Source organism: Daktulosphaira vitifoliae, unplaced genomic scaffold (genome assembly GCF_025091365.1).
Source record: "Daktulosphaira vitifoliae isolate Bord-2020 unplaced genomic scaffold, ASM2509136v1 Scaffold_4, whole genome shotgun sequence".
Classification (NCBI taxonomy): Eukaryota; Metazoa; Arthropoda; class Insecta; order Hemiptera; family Phylloxeridae; genus Daktulosphaira; species Daktulosphaira vitifoliae.
This window is the reverse complement of record NW_026099575.1, coordinates 22,608,476-22,635,626: the sequence shown is the minus strand read 5'-3', so window position 1 is coordinate 22,635,626 and position 27,151 is coordinate 22,608,476. Positions and strand designations below refer to the sequence as shown.

General features: G+C 27.1%; 1 protein-coding gene across 4 annotated transcripts; it reads right to left on the bottom strand.

Moving 5' to 3' along the window:
- Positions 1–2,360: 2,360 nt before the first annotated feature.
- LOC126904900 (G1/S-specific cyclin-E1) lies at positions 2,361–25,884 on the bottom strand. 4 transcript variants are annotated; one of them, XM_050684300.1, is made up of 7 exons: positions 25,738–25,884; positions 6,715–6,800; positions 4,293–4,630; positions 4,015–4,209; positions 3,236–3,948; positions 2,996–3,159; positions 2,361–2,897 (listed from the first exon to the last, which is right to left on the bottom strand). In XM_050684300.1, the coding sequence occupies exons 2-7, from the start codon at positions 6,766–6,768 to the stop codon at positions 2,748–2,750; spliced, it is 1,614 nt and encodes a 537-aa protein (XP_050540257.1). In that variant the 5' UTR covers positions 6,769–6,800; positions 25,738–25,884; the 3' UTR covers positions 2,361–2,747. The 4 variants fall into 4 exon arrangements, with proteins under 4 accessions (XP_050540257.1, XP_050540259.1, XP_050540258.1 ...); XM_050684302.1 differs by lacking the exon at positions 25,738–25,884 and adding an exon at positions 23,410–23,432; XM_050684301.1 differs by lacking the exon at positions 25,738–25,884 and adding an exon at positions 7,665–7,952.
- Between the last annotated feature and the right edge of the window lie 1,267 nt (positions 25,885–27,151).

The window sequence follows — 27,151 nt, the reverse complement described above, 5'->3', positions numbered from 1 at the left end:
TAAATTAATGTAATAATTGAGATTAATGTTTGTGAAATTTTGATCTTTAATGGTATGGTTTTATTCAAGTTCCAATATTCATATAAAGTATCAAACTTTCTTCTTAAAAATAATTTAAATTTACAGAGTAAAAATAATAGTCACCCATACAATTACTATTCACTTTGTTTTTAAAAAGAAATGGAAACAGATTTAAAAAAAATGTCATTTTATAAAAAAGTGATTATAAACTTCAAATTGGAATATAATTAAGAAAAGGATCATAATTTACTTTTCGCTATTTTTCAGGAGTTAAAAAACAAAATATTTTTAGTAAATATTATATGCAACCAACTAAATTCAAAAAACAATATATTGAATGCAAACAACAGTTAGACCAGTTGATAGGGTAAAAATGCTCATAATTTAAAAAAAATATGAAGTTATTTGTACACCTCTCTTCAAAGGTTGATTAGATTTAAAATTAAAAATGTTTAATACATATGTTTTTACTGTGTAAAACATAATTTTGCAGTAAATAATACTGTTATTTCAAAGGGTACGAAGTCANCAAAAAAAATATGAAGTTATTTGTACACCTCTCTTCAAAGGTTGATTAGATTTAAAATTAAAAATGTTTTATGATAAAATGTTTAATACATATGTTTTTACTGTGTAAAACATAATTTTGCAGTAAATAATACTGTTATTTCAAAGGGTACGAAGTCATACCACTAAAGGAAATATGGAATTGTTTTCATTTCAAGAGTCAACATTTTATAACAAATTTTTACCCTTCTCTTACACACCGAGTAATAATATTTGTTACAAATTTATTTTTGTCTAATTAATATAGATACGAAAATTGACAGTTTTCAATATGTGATAAAGGATTAAGTCATAATTTACTTTGAACTGTTTTAAAAGAAAAGATATTGCTATAGTAAATTTTATAACTGAGAATAAGGTTATTTAGTAATAATCTAACAATATGATTATTTTAACTCTTTTAAAAAATCCTCAACTTAAACCAATTGTAATAATTTTTAGGTCGGCATGGCCTAGTAAATAGATATGTGTTTTTGGCACAGTGTATCAACGAGATTTTTCTTGTGATTTTCTCATAGATGGTGGTGTCTGGTATCTGGTGCAAGCCAGACATAATACCCGTCCTGTTCATCTTCGACTCCTTAACATGTGAAAAAGGGCCACCACCCTCCATAGCATGTCAAGTTCGGGAAATAGAACAATGTAAAACTGATTATTATAGTGTATAACCACTAGTTTAGTTTTAAAAAAATATTTAAATATTCGGTAACTTTAAGAAAGATAAAAAACATATTACAATTATATTTAGATAGAATTTTATACTTAGAATTTTTAAGGATATTTAGCATAAATTGAATAGGAGTTTTACAAAGTAAATTACAGTTTAATAAGCTACAACATAATACAATTATTATTAAAATTTATAATATGACAAGTTAAAATTACATTATACACATGAACATAAAAAAAATATATATGATTATAGAGATTTATAACTGTGAATAAAATTATTTTAACTATAAAACAAAAATTTTCAACTGCTAATAATATAACAAAAATTATCCCAATAAAATTTTATACTCTCAAATTGATTGAGAATTTATAAATTGAATACATATCAACTAATAAATACATAACACACTTCCCACTTTTAATATTGGCTAATATTTAATGACCTAGGTTAAACTGTTAAAATGAAGTTAAAGAAATGCTGAAAAAAATTTCACATTAAATATATGGGACTCACTAAATTGATAAAAAAAATCTAATAAAGAAACATTTTATATTTATTTTAACATTCTATAATATAATAATTAATACTAAATAATGTTAAACGGAGATCATTATACAATTTTTTTAAATGCTGGTCACTATTTATACTACACTAAAAAATAGAACTGGCTTGCATAAAAAGCCTATGTATTTAGCACATTTACAAATTCACATACACAATGGCGCATAAATAAGTATATAGCACATACAATTAGTAGTATGTAACAAAATTTAATAATTTAAAGTTTCTCTATATAAAAAAAAAAAAATTAATAATAAAACATGCTTAAAATACTATACAAAAAAAAAAAAAAAAAAATTAAAATTACCAGCTAAATGAGACTAGAATACAAAAGGATAATATTATTCGTTAAGTCGATAGAGAAAGTTTTGTTTGCTAGAAGACATAATGGGATTTTATTATTTTACTATTAATAGAAAAAAATACTTTTGGCTTTATAAAAACATAATTTGTACAGAAATTTCAATATTACCATTGTGAATTAAAAACAGCAAGAAAGTACCGTGTTAAAAAATTTAAAGAAAATTGGATTTTACGGTTGCATAAATAACAGTAATTCTTGATAAATTAATTTTGTTAAAAAGGAACACCAACTAAATCAAACTAGATTGATTTTTTTGAAAGTTACATTTTTTACAAGAGATCACTTCATAAATAGTCAATTATCTACAATATGTTTACAGATTCTCTTTTGATATAATGTGTTTTTGTTTAAGAATCAACTATATCAAAACACTTTAAAAGAATATTAATATTGCACATTTCAATAAAAACAAAGGTCATCAAGACAACTTGAAATATTTTGTAATAAAATGCTTGACGTCTGTGTTAGCATAGAAATTAAAATTGAATTCAATACTTATTGTAAGGGCATACATTTTAATAAAAATAATCTCACTGATAGTGGCAGTTGATGCACACTTGTTTACTTATAACTACATGATGGTTTACAATCATCAGAGTGCACTGGTTTTTTTTTGCCACTCCAAGGTGGTGTGAGTAGATTTGTAGGTGTGACAGGTCCTTTGTTAATTCTAGATTGTTGAATCAACTCAAATCTGCTTTGAGCCAAATCCTAAGAAAATAAAAGATATTTATCACATATATATATAATTTTTATAAACATAAAACTTATTAATGTAACAATGTAAATATTTTTTAGTTAATACTTACATACATATCCATACTGACTAAATGTTGCTGTTTGACATGAGTACCATCAACTTGTTCAGAATCTCCTTCAAAATCAATTTCTTCATATTGGTATTCTTCAAGAATTACACTCCAGTAAACTGACATCCATTCAACACAATTACTAACATTTCCTTCAGATAGACCTGAAAAAAAAAATTCAAATTTATAATTGCATTTGTCAAAAAGATTAAATATTTTATTTGTAAAAAAAGTACCTACCAGAAATTGTGAGAGCAATTTTTTTATTGAGAACTATTGTAAGGGCAGATGCTGCTAGTTCACTATAGGAATAACGTAAACTATTGGAATCTAATGATGCCAAATCTAAAAGATGAGATACTTGATTGAAAAGATTCTGTGGAAACTGTGGTAAAGTAAGACTATCTTCAGCAGCACTATCATCAACACAGATGAATTGCAACATTAATTCAACCCAGTAGTTAATAGATATAGGAGTTAAACGAAAATGCAAGTTCATCAATAGAATTTTTTCCATATCCAAAAGATCTGAATCAGTACAAGCTCCATCAGTAACATAAGCAAATTCAGCTAATTTTGGTGGATATATCTCTTCCATTTTAGCTGCCATGAATAAACAAGTGATTCCTATGAGTTGTAATTTTTGTTTTGGAATGGAATCACTGTTTGAAAGATATCTATCTAAATAATCCATGGCCAAATAGTATGTTTCTCTATGTAGTTTATAAACAGATGATACTTCAATTAACCAATCTAGTAAAATTGCTCTCATTCGAGGCATAATAAACTCTTGATATTCTGGAAAATCAGGATTTCTATAAGTAAGTGTAGCAGCATCTCGATCACATAACATCTGCCAATAAGCTGCACGTTTGCCCCAAGGTATCTCAGGTAAAGGACATGGTCTCTCATTTAGTGGTATTGGCTTGTGGTTAATAGCCATATCCCTGAATCTAAATTAAAATATCAAGATTACTTTTATATACTTAAAAGAAAATTTTTTATTTCAGTGAAATTACCTGCTCCATGAAATGAACATGTTACTTCCATAATTTTCAAATGTTGATGAACGAGGAGTTGGTACATAAGCTGGGGGATCATTTTCAACATTTTTCTTTGGTTCAGAGCTGTTAATACAGTCAGGGCTTAGTTCATTATCAGACAATAATGGAGTAGGATCACTTAGAGTAGGGCTACTAACATCTGTTTCAGACCTAAATATAATAACAAAATCAAATAAGTATAAAAGTAAACAATTATTTTTTGAACACCTTCTAGTAAATTAATATAAAATTACCTATCATCAGAATGATGGGTAGAGTTTGAATCAGGAGACAACACTTGTAATTCTGACAACGGCCTTCTTTCCAAACTTCCATTATTACTGTTCATTAAATATTGAAAAGTTTCATTGTTTTCTGAGTTAGTATTCAATTGATATGAATCTGATTCAGCTCGTACTCTTGTATTCCGTAAATTAGAAAAAGATTGATATTCTGCTCCTTCCAATGGTAAGGGCTGAGATATACTATGCAGTTTAGATCTAGAAAGAATATTTGGTAACTCAACTGGACTATGCTCCAGTCTCATTCTTTTGTTTAACATTCCTACATTTTGAAGATAACTTTCCGAATTCTACAAAAAAAAATATATTTTCATTAAAATTGCAGTAGTGTTATAAAAACAATTTTCATAAATATATTAACAAAAGGAATTTAATCTTTAAATAAACATATGCTAAAATAGATTATATTAATTATTATCTTGCCACTTATAATACAAAAATTAGGCTTAGCCCCCATTAAATAATTACCATACCAAAAATATTATTCTTATTGTGCCTATATATTTTAGTACATGTAATTAACTAAAATATAAATAAAATAAATAAGTAATATCTTCTTAAAATTCTGTTATACAATAAAAAAAAAAAAAACTTCTAATAATTTTATTTATGAACATAACAATTAAATAATGTAATAAAATTACATAATTTTTTATTATAGATCCTTTTTCAATAATAGAAAGTATTAAGTTGAGCTATGAAATTTTTTTTATTGAATAAATTATAATCAAATTACTGTAAAATTTAGCCTATGAACCAAAATAATTTTTAGTTTTTGACTATTTTTCTTATATCTAGTAAATCAGTTAACTGATGTTTTATACTCTCTAATATATTAATAATTGTTCCAATAGTTCTAGGTTAGTAAGTATTCATTACACATAAAGGTTATCTGTTATATATATATTAGGAATTTTATTTTTATATAATTAAAAATTCATAATACAAATTACTTATGGATTTTGTATTTCTAGTATATGTGATATATTATGGATATATTTTTAGATATCCATGTAACATGAAATATGCGGTTAATAATATATTGATTGGATATACAAATTACTGTATAAATAAAATATACAACAACACCCAATAAATATTTTGGATATTCATAAAAAAATCCATTAGTTGTCCTAGTGTTTTGTTGGTTTATCTGTATTGAATTTTTTCGTACATGTTGAAAGTGATTACAGAAACAAAAAAACTAGAAGACTGATTTTTAAACCTTAAATAAACTTCATATTTAACTGTAAAAAGTTTTATAAGCGATTTTAGAACAAAAGTGGAGGTTAAATGACTTTGCCATGGAAAGATAAAAAACTTTTATGACAAAAAATTTTGTGAGCAGTGTAATCTCATATCTCGGAGCTCTTTTATTTTATTAAATTTATCAGGATGTTATTGTGAACTAATAATATAAAAAAATAAATAGGAAATTTCAATAAGGTTATCCCTGAAATCCCTTCATATTTGAAAGCCATTGCTAATACGGTTTTTACAATTATTAACCTTATAAATTTCAAAAATTTGTAAAGGGGTGTATGATTGGTAATGTGGCAGTGTTTGAGACACACACTATCTTGGGTTTGAAACTCTGTCACAAGTGGCTTCATTTGTTGAGTGAGGGTGGGTAGCCTCAAGATAGAGGTGAGGAAAAAGAAAGAAAAAAATATAATCTTCAATCATGAAATATTTCTCTGTTCATTCCTTAAAACTTTATTTTTTTAAATTATCACATAAATAATTAGCCTGTTTATATATTTGATAATAATCAAATTGAGATAATTACTGGTCACAAACAATTCCAGTATTTCAGAAATTATCAATAATTTTAAGTAAAAAAGGAATCGAGGCAATAGTACTGGCCATTTTTATAATTAATAGATATGAAATTATTGATACTTTATATATGTTTCACTTGAAAAAATAAAATTTATACTCTTATAAGGTTTCAGTAATACATAAAAAAATAATTTATGGTTAATAAATTGAGAAAAACATGTAATAAAAAAACCAAAACAAATTATCAATATTATATTATTTTGATTAAATAAGGGGGTTTATGATAAAAGAATCACTATAATATCTAGGTATTTATATGATAAAAAAAATATTTTATTAATAATTAACTACATAAAGATTGATTTTATCCAATTAAAAAATTAATGGTAAAAAAATGGTATAGAAATTAAATTTATACAATTAATAAATGTATTTCTTGTTTTAGATTTACATGATAATATGTAGTAAAATATAATATTTTATTTCGTGTAATAACTATATTAATGCAAATGCTTAAATGTCCAAGCATTAATCCCCAAAATTTAATAACAAAATTTCCAAGGCTATGTATAAAAGTTACTTAAAAACTTACATGTCTTTTTCTTTTCAACACTGCTTCATTTTTTGATGAAGTGGAGTCATTCATGGTAAAAGACTAGCTACAAAACGAACACAAATCTGTAATAGCAAAATATTTATCTTAAAAAAAATCATAAGATTCAATAAAAACTTATTAGATTTCATAATGTTATAACACATGATTCTTCATTTAATAAAGAATAATTTAAACTAAAAAAAAATGTTTATCTAGAATTTTTAACTTAAATGTATAGAATAATAACTTACAATACTGTGAAACTCATGATGAAATTAATACACTAAATTTAATTTTATAGTCTAAAAACTAGTATGATTAAAAATTGAAAATACGACACTACATCTACTCAATTAATAAATTTCACACTCAGTTTTAAAAAATATATTTTATACCTCATTTAATGAATTTATAAAATAACTTCTTTATAAGTACTGCCAGAAAGACGTTAACTAGCAACTGGGAAAAAAAAATTTATAATGGTAGTAAACAGAAATTCATGATGAAATTTACAGACCGACCTACGAATGCATTATGATCTATGTCAAAAAAAAAAAAGATTAAAAAGATGCCGTGTATATCAAAACAAACTCTGGGCGGGCTTTTTAACGCGCGATCACAGTGTGGTGTTGTATGGTACGTAGATGACGCGAGAACGGGCGCCAAAAATGCTTTACCTACCAGTTGTCTTCCAAGTAGAAATTTAGTATTATCAGAAATTAAAAATATAACTTAGAATAACTTAAAATAAAAATGATCATTTATCAGATAAAGTCATCAATAATTAAGAACTGTTAGGGTCATAATTATAAAACCTTTGTTTGCTTAGTAGTAACCGGGAAATTCTACAAAATTATTTGTTTCACTTTCAAGATTAATTCGCTAAAAGCACTGTTGACGGACAAACATTCTGAAAACCTAAATTCCTAAAAACCTAATTCACTTACATGTGGTCGTTGCAACGTCAAGTCCCTTGTCGGAGGGACGACAAAGAGCACGAGTTTTGAGTAAACTAATGATTTACTAAATACCGCACTCACTTTAAGGCTACGCACAATTATGAAGTATCAACAATCGCGATTGTATACAATTGTAAATGTAATTAATGTCATACATATGAACACAAACAATTTTTTTCTTGGTAAATAAATATTAGCGGTTACTCAGAGTACTAGAAGGGTAGGCCGTAAACATAAGTACCAAGATTCACGGTTGACGAGCGACTGGTAGCAATGCCAGCGCACAAACGAGGAGACAATGATCCCGACGGGGGCCGCCACTAGACGGAACCGGTTTACTGGCAGAGCGGTTAGAGCGGGGTGAGTGTCGATGGAATGCTAGCTTCCTTTGCGCGCGCGCGGGCGCTTTGTTGACAAAACGATCAGCTGATCGTTCGTTCAACAGCTGATCGTCTGGCGCCGTGTTTCTACCGCCGTCTACCTATGTACCGATCCCGCGTAAACATAACAAACCCGCGGCGTCCGGACGCCGTCGTGGCCGACCGTATACCGCCAAAACAAAACCGATAAGATAACAACAACATTAGAGGTCAATATGTTATTTTTCATTTTTGTAATTTTAATACAGCACTTGAACAATATTTTACTAGTGCACATCCAGATAACAAAACACGTGTAAATAGGTTAACGCTGCAAGTGTAACAATGTGCAATGCCAAAAGTAATAAATTTGAAATATATTGTCATAATCAAATGGAATTGAAAATTATGCTTTTAACAGTCTTAACAACAAAAAATAATTAAGCGTCATACACATTAAGGTTAAAATATCGATAGTATTTTGTCTTAGTAAAATATTGTTGAAATTTGTTTACATGTGTCAAACGTAAGCATTTATGAAATAATAACGCAACACAAATAACAATAATAACGAGAATAGACCAATATGGATCCCTACTACTGCAAAGAAACAACGAAAACGTGTTTTAAGGTTCATGTCTATAATGAGCAATCAAAAAGAAATTACCAACATGGTTTTTGATACAGAAAAACTGCAGTTATTTAGTAACATTATCGATAATTTATAAATATATCACTAACAGAAAGATGTATGAAAATAAGTACAGTCAAATAAATATTCGAACAAGGTCTAGAAAAAACAACAATTTGCCACTCGAATTGCTATAGTTTAACACATTTTTAAGTATGGTTTAATCACTCGTTCAAACATTTTTCTAATGGTGTTGGCCATCATTAAAAGTCTGTAAGACAATGGCAATTCGAGAGGCAAATCATTTATATTTTAGACCATGTCCGAATATTTACAGGCACATCGTAACAGTATAAAACGCAACAAAATATTTTTTTAATTAATTTATTGTAATCATGGAAAGTAACGATAATTAAAGAAAAATTTGGAAATTTCATATCATAAAAAAATTTCCCACAACTTCAGCTTTTTAGTTTTTCTGCGTTTATTAAACTTTATAGCTTATTTAGACGATAATCAAAATGTCTTAATTGTACTTACTGGTAAAACTTAGTAACTTAGTTGTATTAGGATTTTAAAATAATCGTTTTATACAATAATGCAGAATTACAATAATAAACATTTTTTATAAAAAAATTATTTCCTAAAAAAAGATCTTCGATAAATATCAAATCCCTTTTAAAGAAATGCCAACTTTCAGTAAAATGAATAGTAATAATTAAGATACATCACATATGCAATGACGAAACGAGAAGTGGGAAAAACAATAGAATATTGTAGACATTTCAAAATATTAAACCGAATTTATCATTGCCTTAATTCAATCATGTATAAACTTGTGATGAATTCTTTTGACAAAAATTATAATGAATTCACCTAGTGAATGATGTTCGATATATAAGACAATGTACTGAGCAGAATGATCTTCTAGCAGCGCAATGTGTCGCATATTCATAAATCAAAAAGTAAATTCAACCGAGGTGTTGTGAACAATTTTCATGGTTACAACCCAACCGTCTAAAAGGCGCCTGTCAGCTAAGATACTTTTCTTCTGGACTACAGTGTCTATTTGAAAACGATTTTCCCATCGACACTCTATGAGCGTAAAAGAACCCCCAATGAGAACATATACGACTGCTAAATGATCTGTAGAAAAAAAAAACAGATACAAACTACCATAAATATCAATAAGCATCAATTTGGATTCACCTGTTGCCAGGGAGCGGCATTTTTTTCTTCCTCTAATACATATAAAAGAATAAAGAGGCGGCAAATATGAACGCGTTGTGTATGTGGGTATGGTGCCTAAATGCATGTAGTACTTGGACGCAGTCAAGAGAGTTGCCGTGACGGCAGCGGCGGTGGCCACCAGCAGCATTCCATTTTCCAATGTTGTGGTTGGCGCCAATTGGTCTTTGTACAAAAGGGATGATTATTTCAAGGACGACGCAGTTCAGGAACCGTGTAACACACGATTCCTGCGCTTATATTGGCCCTTTGTCCTAATATTCGACGGTAAAGAAATATTGTGTGTATTTTGCGTAGTACAGTTTAATTCTCATGATGTATTGGCGCAAAAGCATTACACTGTTGCATGTCCACTGCACATAATAAAGGAACTGTTGTAACACATGCACGCTAACTGTAATTACTGCAACTTGCGTTTAATTAACGTGTGCGAGTAAGAGCACCGGCTAACTACCGACCACCAGAAGGATGTCCGTTCGACGATCAACGCACCGTGACACACGGGGGTAGTTGTCTTGGAGACACCCGAATAAAGGGTAAACGCGGGTGGGCGGCAGTGGTGACAGGTGTTGAGAATTTGGAAGCGGAACGAAACCGCGATCTTGAAAAAATACAGCACTTGATCATGATATCCAGGGGACTTTAACCCTTTGCCGGAATTCAATTAGAATACACACCAGACGTGCAACAATAGTATTTAAAAAGTGAACAGAATGCGAGTCCGGACAAACAGAATATCCGAAACGTGCGCTTCGTATGGCTCGACTAGTTTCGAGCGATGCAGCAACGTCGCTTTTTTCGAGACCTTGAACAGAGTATTTTGCATTGAGTGCCAAACACGACGCGGACGTTTTTAATTGAAAATTGTGTAATAAAAAACTGTTTGAAAACAGTTGTTGGCACTTGATAGGCAGGCAATGCAAATATCCGACAACTGCTATGCTTTAAACATTTATAAGGTGGTCAAACGAGTCTCTAAAGGGCAATGGCACACGGATTATTTATTAATAATTTTATTGATCTGCACGTGGTAATATACACACCAGTGAATGGAAGCAAAAAATATAAAATTATTCAAAACGATTAAACGATCAAGTTTACGGGCATGTATTCTTCTCACGGAAAACGAAAAAGAACATTATTCGATTACTATTCATTTGGACACGGTCCGCAAGTATGTGTAATAAAACACGAAACGTGCGCATATTACAGACCAACACATGTTACATCCGAAAAACGTCCAAGATTCGCGTGACTTGGCATCGTGGGAGATGTTTGCCCCCTGCACGAGTGAATCTCTCATCTCATTATGATTACTTCATCATTGAAAGTTATCGAAGCAATCTAAAGTCATTAATTATCATGAATTTTATGTAAACGTTGACTTTGTCTATATCAAATTATAAATTAAATGTTTGTAAAAATTATAGAGCACAGTAGTAAAAAATCAACATTTATTACAATAACCTATCGACCGAATAAGTAAAATAATAATTCGGAAAAATATTCTACTATTAATTAAGAACTTGATTAATAATTAATGGTCTTTTTTTAAATATTTTATTTTTTACAAAAAAACATCTAAATGTATTTCAAATGATAAACACCAATTCTCAATTTTATACATATAAATAGGCTTTTATTAACGTTATTACCATGTATAGATCATGACAAATTAATAAACAAATAAATAAATAAAAATCATTGTGTTCTAGTCCAAAGATCGTAATGGTTAATTACTAAATCGAAAACGTACAATTAATTTTTTATCATCACTAAACCAATATAATATTACAGTTCTGAACAACGAAACTTATCATAAATGATGAAACGCTTGGATTCATAAACGCATTTACTACAAATTTTAGTACTTGAGTTACAAATATTTTCAATCTTAAGTTTATAATAAGGTTAAATATATGTATATCGCATTTCAGTCTGTTTTATGTAGCGACCTTCAATAAAAAAAAAAAAGTAAAAAATGACTACAAAAAATTGAATCAAAGGTGAACAGTGATTATGAAATATTAAGTTAAAATAAAAAGAAAATTTAATTCACCGTATGAATTAAAATGTAGTTAAAAATGTTGCATTTTTTAGATAGGCCTCGCTAACTCATTATAGTATGTGTGTTATTTGCATAGCATTTACACAAACCGGGTAGATCGAAAAACTGACCTCCGCACTGACATGTAAAAACACAAATTTTGTATCGATTGTTTGTTGCTTCAGGTCTTACAAGGAAAACAACATGCTTTCAGTAATGTTATGTTATAAGAAATATCTTTTTTAGTAAGTTATACTATACCCTGTGATTAGAAACAAAATATACATAAAATAACGAAAATAACAAATAAGAAAGTAGAGCAACAGATTACGTCGCAATATTGGTAATATATAACACAACACAAAATATTGACACACGACAATAAAGTCTTCGATAAATACAAGCGCCAAATATTTTTTTACATACATCATGTTAGTTAAAAACTCAAGCGAACACGATGGCTATTACAGATAATTTTTTCTACTGTCACGCGTCATATTTTACAAGCGGAAGGTCAGCGAATAAGGTCACACTGAAAACGAAGTCCTGATGAATTTCGTATTGTTTTTTCATTATTATTATTAAATAAACTACATTTCAGTAGTATTCACCAAATCAAATGTATGTCAGTCAGGCGGATTGAAATGTAATGAAAATAATTTTAAAAAATCGTAAGTTAACGGAAACATTGTGTACCTAACATATTATAATCGAAAATAGAAAACGCATTAAAATTAAAACTAATATTAGTAAGCGGGTTATCATTCAAACATTACCTACATTTAATATATATCTAGTTAAGATAAAAATATATAAAACCGAAATGAAAAAATCTAGTTAACAAGATGAAAATTGATTTTTATTTTATCATTATTCTCGACTAAATTCTTAGAGGTTATATCAAAGATAATATTTTAAATTATTAACACATTATAATTCATCTATCTGCTATATAGTGACTATTTGACCTTTTTATATGTATTTTAATGCAAATATAAGCATAATATTTAATTCATGAAAATGTTTCAAGATTTGCTTCAGTTACATACTGTTCGGCGATACTGTTAAAATATCACAATAGTAATCACAGAATAAAAGCCAAATCGTTTCAATATGATTTCGATTAAGTATCAAGCGCTCATTCATTAGTTCACTATATTTTAAGTACAATTTTCTGTGATAGGTATGCAAGTTTATTATATAAATTATGTAATTTACTATAAATAATTGAATGATAATTAAGCAGGGAGACTCGTGTTCAACGTGAATTCGATGATAACATTAGGAATTAAAATACATTAACAATTATTACACCCATCTATCTAAATAACAATAATCAAGACGGTCTAGAAGTTAATAATAATTTATATTTTCTCGAGATTAGCTTTAAAGAATCGCAACAAATATCGTTCGAAGTCAACAGTATGACTAATGGATGCGATTGTACAGATATTGGTCAGAAATCTTTTATTCTGTAGGGTCTTTATCGGAAACCTTTAGATTGATACACATCGGCCAGATGTTTATTAGATATGTCACAATGTGCTCGGACCGTTTCCTTGATACGTTTCCCTTGTCTCCTTACACTGGCGGTAAGAAACCCGCACAACGGCACACAATAATGTATATGAGCCTGATTTTCTATAATATCCACATTCTGACACAAAAATAATGTACTTGTGTATACACATATAATGTTTTTTTACCCTCCGTCTAATCGTACACGACGTACACTCATGACACCGGTGCTAGATTTTTTCCATACTTATACAAATACAATATACTATTGCAATTTACCACCTGCGGGAGTCGATGTATCCTATAACGTTTTAGCGGGCGCAGCCGCCGCGCAGGGGAGGCAGCAGCTAGCTTAATAATTGTCAGGGGTCGCGTGCCCCATCAAACAACGCGCAACGTGAAGTGTTACTCCCCGTTCGCGCCGCGAATTCACGCTTGCAGACATGCAGCTGTCTCCGACCGGGGGCATTATTATACACACCGGTCTAGGTACGCGTAGTACAAGTAGTGAATAATCGAATAATAATATAAAAAAAAGAAAAATACCTCAACCAAAACGAGCGCTAGGTGAACTTAGGTCTGCTGCATTAGTTTGTCCCCGTCATTGTGCGGCGCCTATAAGGGTAAACTAACTATGTGCTATTTTACGATAATGCGAAGGGGTGAACCGAATTGTAAAACACATAATAAGGGTCAAATAAAAACGCGATCAAACGGAATTCAAAAAGCCACATAATGTAGGGGAGATATGGAAAATCTGGCTGGAAATAAAACCGGTTTTCATACAAAAAAATAGCTTAAACAAGCCGATAGACTTATTTTTAATAACCATTCTAGGACAACAAAGAATTTTATGAAACATTAATAATATTTATAATTAAAAAAAAAAAATCAAAAGTAAATTCTTAGCTTCGTGTTATTTATACTTAATTAACATTTTACAAACATAACATTCATAAAAGTTTTTTTTTTTTTTTTTAAAACACAACAAAAAATAAATTGCCTTACAATGTACTTAAATAAAGTATATGATAAATATATATACATTTTTTTTAATTCACTAGGGTAATAATGTTAACCAGTAAATATGCTTAATCTGCGGACGATAAATTTGTTAATAAAAAAAAAAAAAGAAACTATGAGTAATATTGTTGCATACAATAGATAAATTAAAAACAATTATATAATTTTAAATTATTGAAATTATATTTATAGTCTCACAAATTTTTCTTTGGCTTTTTTTCTGGTTAATTTATATTGTTTATGTCGGGAACATATTAATTATAATGAAACAAACTAATAAAATTTAAAATGCATTTTAAAAGCAATAATATATAATTAGCACCCAATGTGTCGAATCTTATGAATTGAGAGTAATACCCTAAAACTTTAACGGTCAACCTCATTAAGAAATGTAAACCATATTTTAAAAACAATAACAACCCAAATTATCTTCAGAACATAAAATTTAAAATTCTTTTAGTAATAATAGAAAAATATAAGTATATATCTTGTAGAAATATATAAAATTAAAAGAAACGTTATTTTAAGATCAAAAATATACATTCAATTAATTGAATAAAGTGTCCAAAGCACGTATAAATAACACTATACCAAGTTTTAATTTTAACAACGCAAAATGACTCATTCTGGTAACTATAACAATTTAATGGCCATTGTTTTTATATAAGACCGCTGCGCTATACGGTGCTCATGATCAAAATCCTCCAGGTGTAACGAAGAAATAATAAAACAGGGTTGAAGGGGCTGAACGGACAGATGGATGCTTTCAATTCCGGTTCGACTTTAATCGGAACTATTCTTTAACAAAAGGCATACGACACTATATGTGGCTATGACTATAGTCACATGTGGATACATTTAACTATGCACATTGCTAAATAGCCATTCACTACTCTTATTACTTTGTTGACACCGCCTTTCATAGTTCACTACATAGTTTGCATAAGTCTGAGCCTACGGCACGTGCCAGCCAAGTTATATTTAGCAACAGATTACGCATCAAATGTATAAATTAATTTTATTTTAAGAGTTGAATTAAGAGAAAAATGGTATAAGCTAATAATTCATCATTTTCCCAATATAAGTAATTATACCTCAGACTTGATCGCATGAAAAGTATTTGTACTAACGATATACTAAACAAAATATACAAGATGTAGAATATTTGTCAATTAAAGGATATATTATGCTTATAAACCATAAAGTGATTCTTTTACTAAACTCTCAATTTTTCTTAAAATAATCATTTTTTTTTTTTTTAGTTACATATGTATTTCAACTTATTTATTATAAAATATATTTATGTTCATCCTTTATGCCTTACTATAAGATGTCAACTTTATTTTTTTTAATGTCAATATCCATATAAAATTGGCTAATAAAATAGGAAATGTCTGGTTGGTAATATTTGGACTAGCGTTTCATAAAATATTAACAATTAAAAGTATTGACTGGAGGTAAAATGCAAGTACTGCCATTATAATCACTCTATACCTAGACGGCTTAACACAAAACTTTTCAGAAAATAAGTTTTTGTTAATTATACTGGTCTACAGAAATTTTCATCAGAGTCATAAATACTTTAATCGATCAATTTTTCGCGCTAATTTTAAACATCCAAATAATTTTTTTCTATCACCTCTAATTTTTGAGATTAATACTAATTAGTGAAAAACGAGTATGACCATATTAATTTAAAGTAATGACTGGTGGTAAGGAATGGGCGCTGCTATTTTTATCATTAAATATTTCTTGATATTACTCTTCCTCCCTCCTAGATATACAAATGTAAATAAATTATGAAATACTTGTTCAAATAATGTTATCAACCAGTTACTTTTATAGCAATATCGTTTTCTATTTTATAAGCTCATTAGTTATGTGTTTTGCTATTTGAAAAAAAAAAGTTGATACCCTATAAGATATAACGATTAAGATGAACATAAAAAATATTTTACAACAGATAAATGGATATATAGATATATATAACTAACAAAAGCCAAACAAAAAATGATTATACTAGAAGAAATTGAGTGGCTAGTTTTAAAAGAATCACTCTGTATATACAAAGTGTAATTATTTTTGGTCATAACTTCTAATTAAAAAATAGTTACGTTATTTATTCTGGTACCGGAACTCAAAAATTTATAGAGGTTTTAAAAGAGAGCCTCGGACCCCAGAAGAATAAAACTATACTAAAGGTAAATATTTTAAACTAAAGTCAAGGGTACAAAAGTTCTTTAAGAAAATGATGTTTTTTTTCAAAGATATACTCCACTTATTATGAAAGAAAGAGAAAAAATATTACACAATGAATATTTACTTTAACTATTAAATAAAATTATATAAAGTATTTGGAAATAGACACAAAATGTATAATAAAATATACAGACTAGTAATGGTGCCTCTAACTTCAAATACTAGCTTCCTCTTGGGGGTGATATTGGGTAATATAATTAATGTAATAACATCTTAGATAACGTTAAAATACAAGTCACTAGATCAGTTTTACTAAAAACCAATTCAATTACTTCTCAACTTACACTTTATTAAATTTGGTCAAAAAAAATTATATAAATTGAGTTACCTATTTTATATATAAGGTATCAGCTTTAATTTCTTATGTTTCAAGTATTAGATTATGTTTGGAAAGAAATTAAAACTGTTACTTTTCAATGTATATGTAAATTCATTAAACAATTCAAAATTGAAAAAACATTAGGTTCATAAAATGTATATCTTGTACCAAAGTCAATGAAATTAGTTTAGTTGCTTACGACGGCACTAAGTACTCCTTAGAAAGACTAATTTGTATCATGTTAGAAAATAAAATCGATGGATTAAATAAAGAATTGTATCAAAAACGGAAATCATTAATTATGTCACTATGTATTAGTAAAGAAGAATCAGATTTCAGTACTAAATTGTCTTATGTATGTCCTTTTGATACAAAAACCGTTCTTGGAAGTAAACAACAGTCATACATTCAAACTGAATATTGGAGTCTTGGATCCAAAAATCAGGTAAAAGATATACTCCTCCTTGTATTTAGAAAAATATATTTTTGGAAGAATATTCAAATTGTGCAAAAATGTAATTTATGATTATAAAACGCAAATGAGTGCTGTCATTAAAAGTTTAAACCAGCGCGACCGGTTTAATAATCTATGCGCTAACAAGATATACAATGTTATGGCAGATTACATTACGCATGAAAAAGATTTGATAAAATGAACGTACACGTGCATTTTGGAGGGTTATGGTCAACCAGAATAGGGAGATATAACGTTGGGCAAGTGCACCTGGATCACTCGTACCCTAGTTAGTAACGTAAAGGGGATATTTTGGCGGGATTTTTACACTTTTCTCTAATCAGAAATGCATACAAACGTTGCATGAACCACGGTTAAGACGAGACATGATCTCATCCTTTCGGTTATTTATGGACGAGAATAAATCATTAAAAATGTTCGGTATGTAATATGTGTAGAAAATAACTCCATTTTACCTAGAACCAAAACATTCTCTTCGGTAAGAAATGTAAAAAAAGGCACGTTCAGTCCAATAGAATGGAAATTGTTGAATTCTCATGCAAAAACAGTTATACCACCGGTGGCAGTGCGGTCTAACAATTTTCTCAAACAAAATACTCTGGGTTTGTCAACTTCAACAGGTATTCTCCCTTTCATTTACAATGTCAAAGACTAATAATAACAATAATGTTATTGGTAACATTATTGAAATTATGATGAATTCAGCAAGGACAAAACCTAACGAGTCCTACAGGTAATCGTTATACTAGACACTAGGTTCAAGGTAAAACTATGAATAGAGTTTTAGGGTTTGACAACTAAAATAGGGTTAAAAGGCCGCAATAGAAGTTGTTTACATGATAAATTTGTACCAAATATAGGTATCAAAATTCACATCAAATTTTAGTTTCCATGGCATTCAATGACATTGTTAACAATAAGTTAAACTAGATTTTTTAAGATTCATAGGTGTAAAATGTATACAACTATTGAGATTTTTTCGTAACAGTTGTGACCGTTATTTTTCAAATAAGTTTTCTTTTGTATAATGTGGGGAGTACATACTGGCTTTACCGGAACAGTCACATAAAGGGGGAAGACATATATTTTTCCTTCCTACCGTCTCGATTAAACATTCACAACAGACACAAGACCCCTCTTACCAATATTTTCCCTATTTTTTTGTTAGAATGTGAAACAATAAGAATAGATGAACGTGCGAGAGAATGGGAATCGAGATGTTAGAAAGACATAAGTCTCCCCAAATCAATCTGGAAGAAACGTATCAACCAATAACTATTAGTAACTGATATTCAACAATGAATTAAAACGAAAACTAAAATTAGTGGTAAAGGTGTAAAAATGGAATCTAGAAGTCAAATTCTATCATGTTATTATAAGTTTTGAAATTGTTATGCTTAGATACCAATAAATTATAGCTAAATATCACTAGTTTTATGTTGAGTTGAAGTGGGATCTTACTTAACTCTTATAAAAACGAAATTGAAACAGATTTTATTTTAATAAGGTAGGTAGTCTACTTAAATTTGAATAACTTATATAATTTAAAAATGAATTTAATATGGGTTGATAGTATTATTTAACTACAGTCTGATTTCTCCGAATATTGAGATTATTAAATAATTAAAGTGAGTTAGTAACCACTAGGTGATATTTATTTTTAATAATTCTGACAATGATAGTTACATAATTTTTATCAATAGCAAAATACATAATATGTTTAAACAAATATTTAATGAAATAATTATTATACCAAATTAAATCTATGTAGTAAAATAATACTATACTTCTAATAGGTGGAATCTTATAACAAATTGAAAACACAATTAATTCATTATTTCTAGCACAAATTGAATGGCAATTTTTTCTATACAAATTATACATTAATAATACTTCAATTTGTATTGATTTATTGTAATTCCTTTTATAACGAAATACTCTAACACCCACATAACCATCATAGTCTCCAAACAATTTTCAAGTATTGCATTCGTTATGAATGAATAAATGGGCGTTTTTACAAAAATGGTAGAGATAATCAAAACGGATGAATAGAGGACAACTATTTTGGACGACAAGCAGTATGAAAGAGTTCATATTATATGTATACACACTTAGGGCGCCAAAAACAGCAACAATACTCTGACGGACAAATATCCTTTTCACTCTCGTGAACAAGTATAGCGGAATGTCCGCTAAGTACACCAAAAAAGTGAACATCAATAACTATGGAGGCCTGTAATAAATCGGTAGGACTCCGCAAGAACGAAACTGTACAAATGCACAAATAATATGTAACCTGCGACCATTTTATTGATTTCTTCTTTCTACTATATTTTTCTCCACTAAAACCGAATCCCAAGAGTGTTGTGGTACCTGATTTGTTCATTGATCTAGCTATCAACGTTTTCTTGGTAAGAGAAGAATAATATATATGTATGTACATGTAAGTAATGAAGAGGACAGGAAGTCGGACTATATCGGTCTCACACGAAGAAGTTGCACATTCTAACAGCTGTTGCTTGTGCAGAAGGTCGAACACGGTTTTGTGTCTTAAAATTTGCGCGCCAATTTACCGGACGGAACAGCTAGCCTGTGATTCATATCAAGGTCGCTGAAGATCTCGTCAAAAAAAAAAAAAAAAATCATAATCTAAACTTTTTGATGGTTATTTAAACAAGATAATGTCAAATTAAGGTATTTAATGACAGTTACCTCTACTTATATATTTTCCCCGCAAATTTAGCCAAAGGATTCAATTTATGTCATTTTTCGTAAACTAGACAACTCATTAATAAAAATGCACTTTAAAATAATAAAACTTTACTATTATTTTTTATATTTTAATAAAAATAATTTATTTAAATTAAATATATTTTGCAACATGTGAAGATTGCATATTAATTACACAAATTTTAAATTAGTACAATTACGATTTACAAATAGTATCAAAACAAAATTGCATCTCATTTTTTAAATGAAAAATATGGATCATTAAACAATTAGTTTCCATGTCTTATACTGATGAATAAACAATAACAGAATTGCCCATGAAATTCATTCTTCAAAAAACGAAATGCCATTCACCCCAAATCATGAATTAAATATACATGTATTTATAGACGGTTTCTAAGGAATCGTTAACCGAGGCTTAGTCAATAAATGGTCCGTCCTAGTTCAAACCTGAACGGCATCTTGCTATATACAGATAAAAAAAATGGTAACTTAAGAATGCCGCAGTACGGGTCTTTTCATGACCATACTGAAGGTCGACACTAAGAGGTAAAGAGAAATACTATAAAGAAAAAATTAATAGATATAACAGCCAGGAGGGGTCTTATAGAGAACAAAGAAAGGCAAAAAGAAAAAGAGAGAAAACCAAACCAGACCGTCGCCAGACACAGTTTATCATCGTCAGCTGATGCGGTCCGCTGGCTGAATACGTGACGTCATGTACAGCTGTGTTAATATACAATACCATAAGATATTATAAGATTAACAAGTCTAAAGTTTTGTAATTATTAATTTATCACAATAATGCGTTATGTGACACATCAACTTCTTTGAAAAAACACATACGTTAAAAAACTAACTGGGATTATTTTCTTAATAATTTAAATAATTTCATTTTATTAATTTTTCGAGCGCCAAAATTTTAAATTACTACACTGAAATAAATTTTACTGAAGTAAATTTTTAGAAATTACTAAGTATTAATACGTTTCTACACCTTAATAAACTATTTAATAAATGTTACAGGAGTTAAATATACATAATATATTATTATATATTATTTTCCTAATGATAATCAGACTTATAGATTGAAAATGATTAAACATTATAATATAACATACATAAAATGATAGCAGAGATTTTCAATGAGTAATTACACTTGTTGTAGGATTACCACGTTGTCAAAACATACAACACAAAAAATGCGCCAGGTAGAATAAACCTTTAGAAAACAGTATTCTATACTGGCTTCATAACATTAAATGTTAATTATCCTTACAAAAATGTTTATTTTTTTGTGAATTGGATACTTGAGTGAAATAGTTAAAAAGTTTTTGAAAAAAATATAAATGAATATTAATTATTTTCCCAATTATTTAAACACAAAAATTAAAATATACACTTCACAACTATAAATGATGTAAAAAAGTAATGCATATAACTACTTAATCAGGTTGTCCATGATTATAATTTAAAATTAAAGATATCTTTGATAAATAATTAATTAATTTCAATATGTTATGTTTATTATCTGATAAAACAAAAAGCGAATTTTCAAACTATAAATTGATGAACACATCTAAGACAAAAATAATTTACCAAGATTTAACAAATCCTGGTTAACTGGTTAGTCTCAAAGGAGACTAACGACTCCCTCTAAAATATAAATAACAATAATAGAAAATTAATTTTTTCTCACAACTTTTAACAAAATACTGAAAATTAAGAATTTTATAGTTGATTAGGTCTTGAAAAAATAATACGATGTTGGTCAATTTGAAGAACTTGTATTTAGCTTCAGAAAAAATCATGAAAATCAAATATTATTACATAAATGAAATTGATAAAAAAAATAACTTAATTTTTTCAACTAAACATACATGAACTATAGGTACTGATATATTAGAACTATTGTGACTCTCAAATAAATGATTACATTTTTTTACTAGAAAAAGTAAATATTAAATAATTTAAAGAAATTTTTGTATAAATAGTACGAATCAAATGAAAATAATTTTGTTGAATATTCAGTTAAATGTTATGATGATGTAAACTTGCGTGGACCAAATAAAATAACGAAAATGATTGGTAAAAATACTTGTTTATTATTATTGATTTTTAAGATAAATTTATTTTAAAACAGGAAATAATAAAATTCCTCTGTCCTATTTATGAATAATTGTTTACGGGAGTATAATGGCGAATATGTGAAAAACATTTCTTAGCATTTGTTTATTGATAAAAGGATTTCAGATCGAATAACTATGTTGATAATAAATGCAATAAACGAACAGGGTAAAGGTGTGTACCGATTATTCTTTTTTTATAAAATATAAATAATGGTATACAATAATTATTACAAAAGCTATATAGAACGGAAATCATTAACATAGGGTGCATGTTTATAGAAGGCAAAAATGGGATTTGGAATTATATAAACGCAAGAAAAATAAAAAATAATTATCATACGCAGTATTTTGTGTTAAGTATTTAAAAATTAAGGAATTAAATTAAAAAAACGTTTTAACATAACCTACACTTTTCTTACGGATACAATTCCAACCTTTAAACAGAATTATTAGTAAAATTAGTCATATGATTACGATAAAGCAAATTATATCAGAATATAAACGGAATTTAGGAATCAACAATTTTCAAATTTATCAGACGAAAACGATAAATCTAATCATACGAATTTCAATATTCGACTACAACTTTTATAAAAACTATCATTTCTAATTTAAATATTCATTATGTTGCTTAATAATGATTTATCTGTTTTTAAATTCTGAATTTTTATATAATTAAATAATTATTTGAATAATAAAAACTTTTTTGAGGCTTTATTATTTAGTCGAAAAATCAAGTTTTCTTTCATAAGACACTTTATAACATTAGAAGATTTTATCTATTGATGAATATTTCATTTTTTGAGGATTAAAGATTACATTTAATTATATCAATATATATATATATTCACAGGAATGAAAAACACTATTTATTATTAATAAAATTTTTAAAGTAACATTAATGAATTATTAAAATTATTTTTAAAAAAAAATTCAAATAAGTAATCAAAAATAATTAAATTAAAAATACAATAATATTAAAAATAGCATACTTTTATAAGGAATTTAAATTTTTCCTGCACACAACATGAATATTACCTAAACATTTATTTTTAAAAGATTTATAAAAAAGCAAGTAAATATTTATAAACATTTAGTAATTGGCAGTATTCGAAGAAAGAAATTACTCCTCATCTAAATTTAATAAAATAATTGAAATGTTCTTCAATTATGAAGAAACCTTTTGTGTACTAAACTAAAAAAATCAATTTAACAAATACAATACATACACATTGTTTGACAAAAAAAAAAAACTTAAAATAATATTTTTGGACTTTATAGGGTTAAATAGTACAATTCATCAAATAAGTGGCATTATTTATATTAATTTATTTATTAACAAGTTTTATATTAAATATAATATTACTTTTTTGAAAAAAAAAAAAATATTTTTACTGTTTATTATTTTAATAGTTATTAATTTACTTTTATTATTTATATCAAATAGCATGAAAAAAATTTAGATGTACACAAATGAATTTGTAACATTTTAAAATACTGACTATGATTAGTAAAAGGCATATCATAAAATATATGTCTCAAAATAATTTATTTTGTGTTTGATAACATAATACACTTACATTAATTAATAGACATGAAACCAATGAATTAATATTACATTATTATTAGTACAAAATTGAAAAAGAAAAACAAAATTTTAATTAAAAATGCATTTATCTTTTTAAAATCACATCTATTCATATGTTTATAACATATGAACATTTAGAACACAGTAAAAATAATGTGATTAAGATTGCAAAATAATAATTTATAATTATATTGTTACTATAAATACATATTAATATTTAATGATAGGGTGCTATAGCACCTTCCTCGAGACTCATTAATTGCATCAAAAAATAGTTATTAGTTTATATAAAATATATCAGAAAAAAATAATTTAATTAAGTTGCTTTCTGAAGAAAATTATAATTTTAGCATCTTTCATAGAGAAAATCCCAGAGGAAATTTTGTTTCACAAAAATGTCATCCTCAACATATAGTATAATCTATATTTTAATCTTTGTAATGAGTGAACATATACTGTTAAAAATTTTTTAATTGTCTTTTAGTAAACCAACTCTAATTTGTAAATCATATTGATTTATATTTCTCTTAAATAAATTAGAAATTTTATTTAAAAATCCGAGAAACTGAATAAATGTAATAAAATATTTGATAAACAAGAATATGTCCAAACTAAAAAATGTATAGCTTGTTTAAAAAAATAAAATTTTAAAAATAGTTTGGACAAGAGAATTTATATAAGTGTATGACTTAAATAAATGTCTAAAATTTATTTTCTAAATATAATCCAGGTATATCATTGACATTACAATGATAATATTACTACTAAGAATTACTTATATAAGATCATCTATCTTGCTATAATTAAGATACTTAACATTCAAAAATTACTATACCTTGAAAAAAGAAGTTTTATATAGTTAGATAGTAGAAAATAGTAGCTGCTAAAGAATAACTTTTTTTAACTAAAAGAATAATATAAAAAACTCTAAATATTTAATACAAGTAATCAACTAAATTAGAATTTCATAAATAGTATAATAGTAAAATATTTAATTATTAAATTTGCAAAAATTATTCACAAATAATTGTAAGTATTCAAATTAAAATTGTATTATTCATTATTAAAATAACATGGTTGAAATAATATTAGGTTAAGCTCAGATACCAAGGGGAAACTTGAAGCAATGCACCCCACCCGAATAAATTATTTTTTTATAAAATAGTTCAGATATTAACAAAAAAATTAAATAATCCTCATAAATAATATCTACCGTGCACACTCCTATAATAAGAAAACTTCAATAAGTCGAATAAAATTGTCTCTACTTACTTTTAAATCTTGATACATAAAATAAAAATTAATAATTCTTAACTTTATGTAGTTAAGAAATAAAGGATTACGGATTTTATCTTATATTATTTACACAATAAAATTATAAGTATCTTATTTCGAAAGTGTTTGAAAATAAAAAATTATTCCTCATATATTCTTACATTTTAGCTACACTTCAATAAATTAGCATTATCTTTCCAAATTTAACATAATATACACATGAAAACATCACAGATATTGAGTGTCAAAAACATAAATCTTCAACATGATTAGATTTTATTATATTTTTTAATAAATATTACAACATTAAAATATATAAGATAGCTACAACACACACGTGTGGTTATAACAAAACTTACAAAAAGTAGCAAAAAGAAAAAGAAATTGTCTAATAATTAATGCAAATTTATGTTAATAAATAGGTTATAATTGATATTTTTATAAAAAAAAAACTTACCAAAAACTACAGTCAAAAGAATCTTGTAGTTAAATCTAATTTCTTTTAAATTTCTATCAAACGACCTGTTTGCTGTGCCTGCGTCACAATAGGAAAATAGCGCCACCGAATACAGTAATCGTAAATTTTGTTGTTGTTTCAAATGTAGTCTTTTTTTTTTTAAGCCTAATCAGCTGTGTTTATATCATAACACGTTATAATATAATTCATATATGTGATATAACAAGCGAATTGGCGGGAAATTCATATGATATGTTATAAGTTTTATCAAATGTAAACATGGAGAAAAATATCTTTCGCGGGTAAGTATATGATATAATTTACACGGGTACTAAGAGAAAGTTTATTTTTCAAAATAAGTATCACTTTTCAAAAAATTAAAGTATCCAAAACCTTAATTAATCTAATAAAACTTTACTTTATTAATCTCAAACCAGAGTTTTCAATCTTAAATACTTATAGTAGAAACTAATATTATAAAATGAATTAAAAATTAATTTTAAAAACATCATTAGTACTTTATTTATATTAATCACATTTACATGGATTATTTATAGGGTTAAAAAAAAGGTTTATATTATGATAATAGGCTATTTAAAATTATTGTAACTAATTTTTCTAAAGTAAAAAGTCAAATTAAAATATATCTATTTTCTTTAGCAATTTTTTGGTTGACTTATTAAAATAAACTATATAATACTATTAAATATTACTAGTTAATTTCATGATTTGTAATAATAAAAATGGCCAACTACCAATGTTTATTGAAAGCATTTATAAAAATCTATAAGTTATTTTAGGTAGTATTACTATCCTTCAGACTAAAATATTTCGGTTCACATAATTTATTAACATATCATATCTGTTTAATTATCCTAAAATTATTACTTTATTTACTTATAAACAATTTTTAGATTGAAAATACTAGTTTTATGTATACTTATTTTGATTTTGAGGATTTTTTCTCTCTTTGATAACGTTTAAGTAAAATAAAGATATATAGTCAGTTACAGGATTACCAGCAAAGAATTTAATTAGATCTTTAATCATAAAACATAAAGTAATGTATTCAGATATAAAAATTTGCAGATGATACAGCGTAAAAAACTTTTAATTTTTATGTTTACAATTCATTACAATTTAAAAAAACCAAGGAATAGATATTCATAGATCCTGGACACTAATTGAAAAACAAATTACGTTGGATTGATTTCATTAATCTTAGAAAAGTTTTGTTTATTTAAGGACTGTTGGGTAGTATTAAAAAAAAAATAGAACCTAAATTAAAATAATAAATTTAACCATCACAAATACATTTCATGTGCTAAAAATATTTTTCAAACATGATATTAAGAACTATTACAGATACCTCATATATGTATATTCATTATAATTTTTATATTGTTTTACTTAA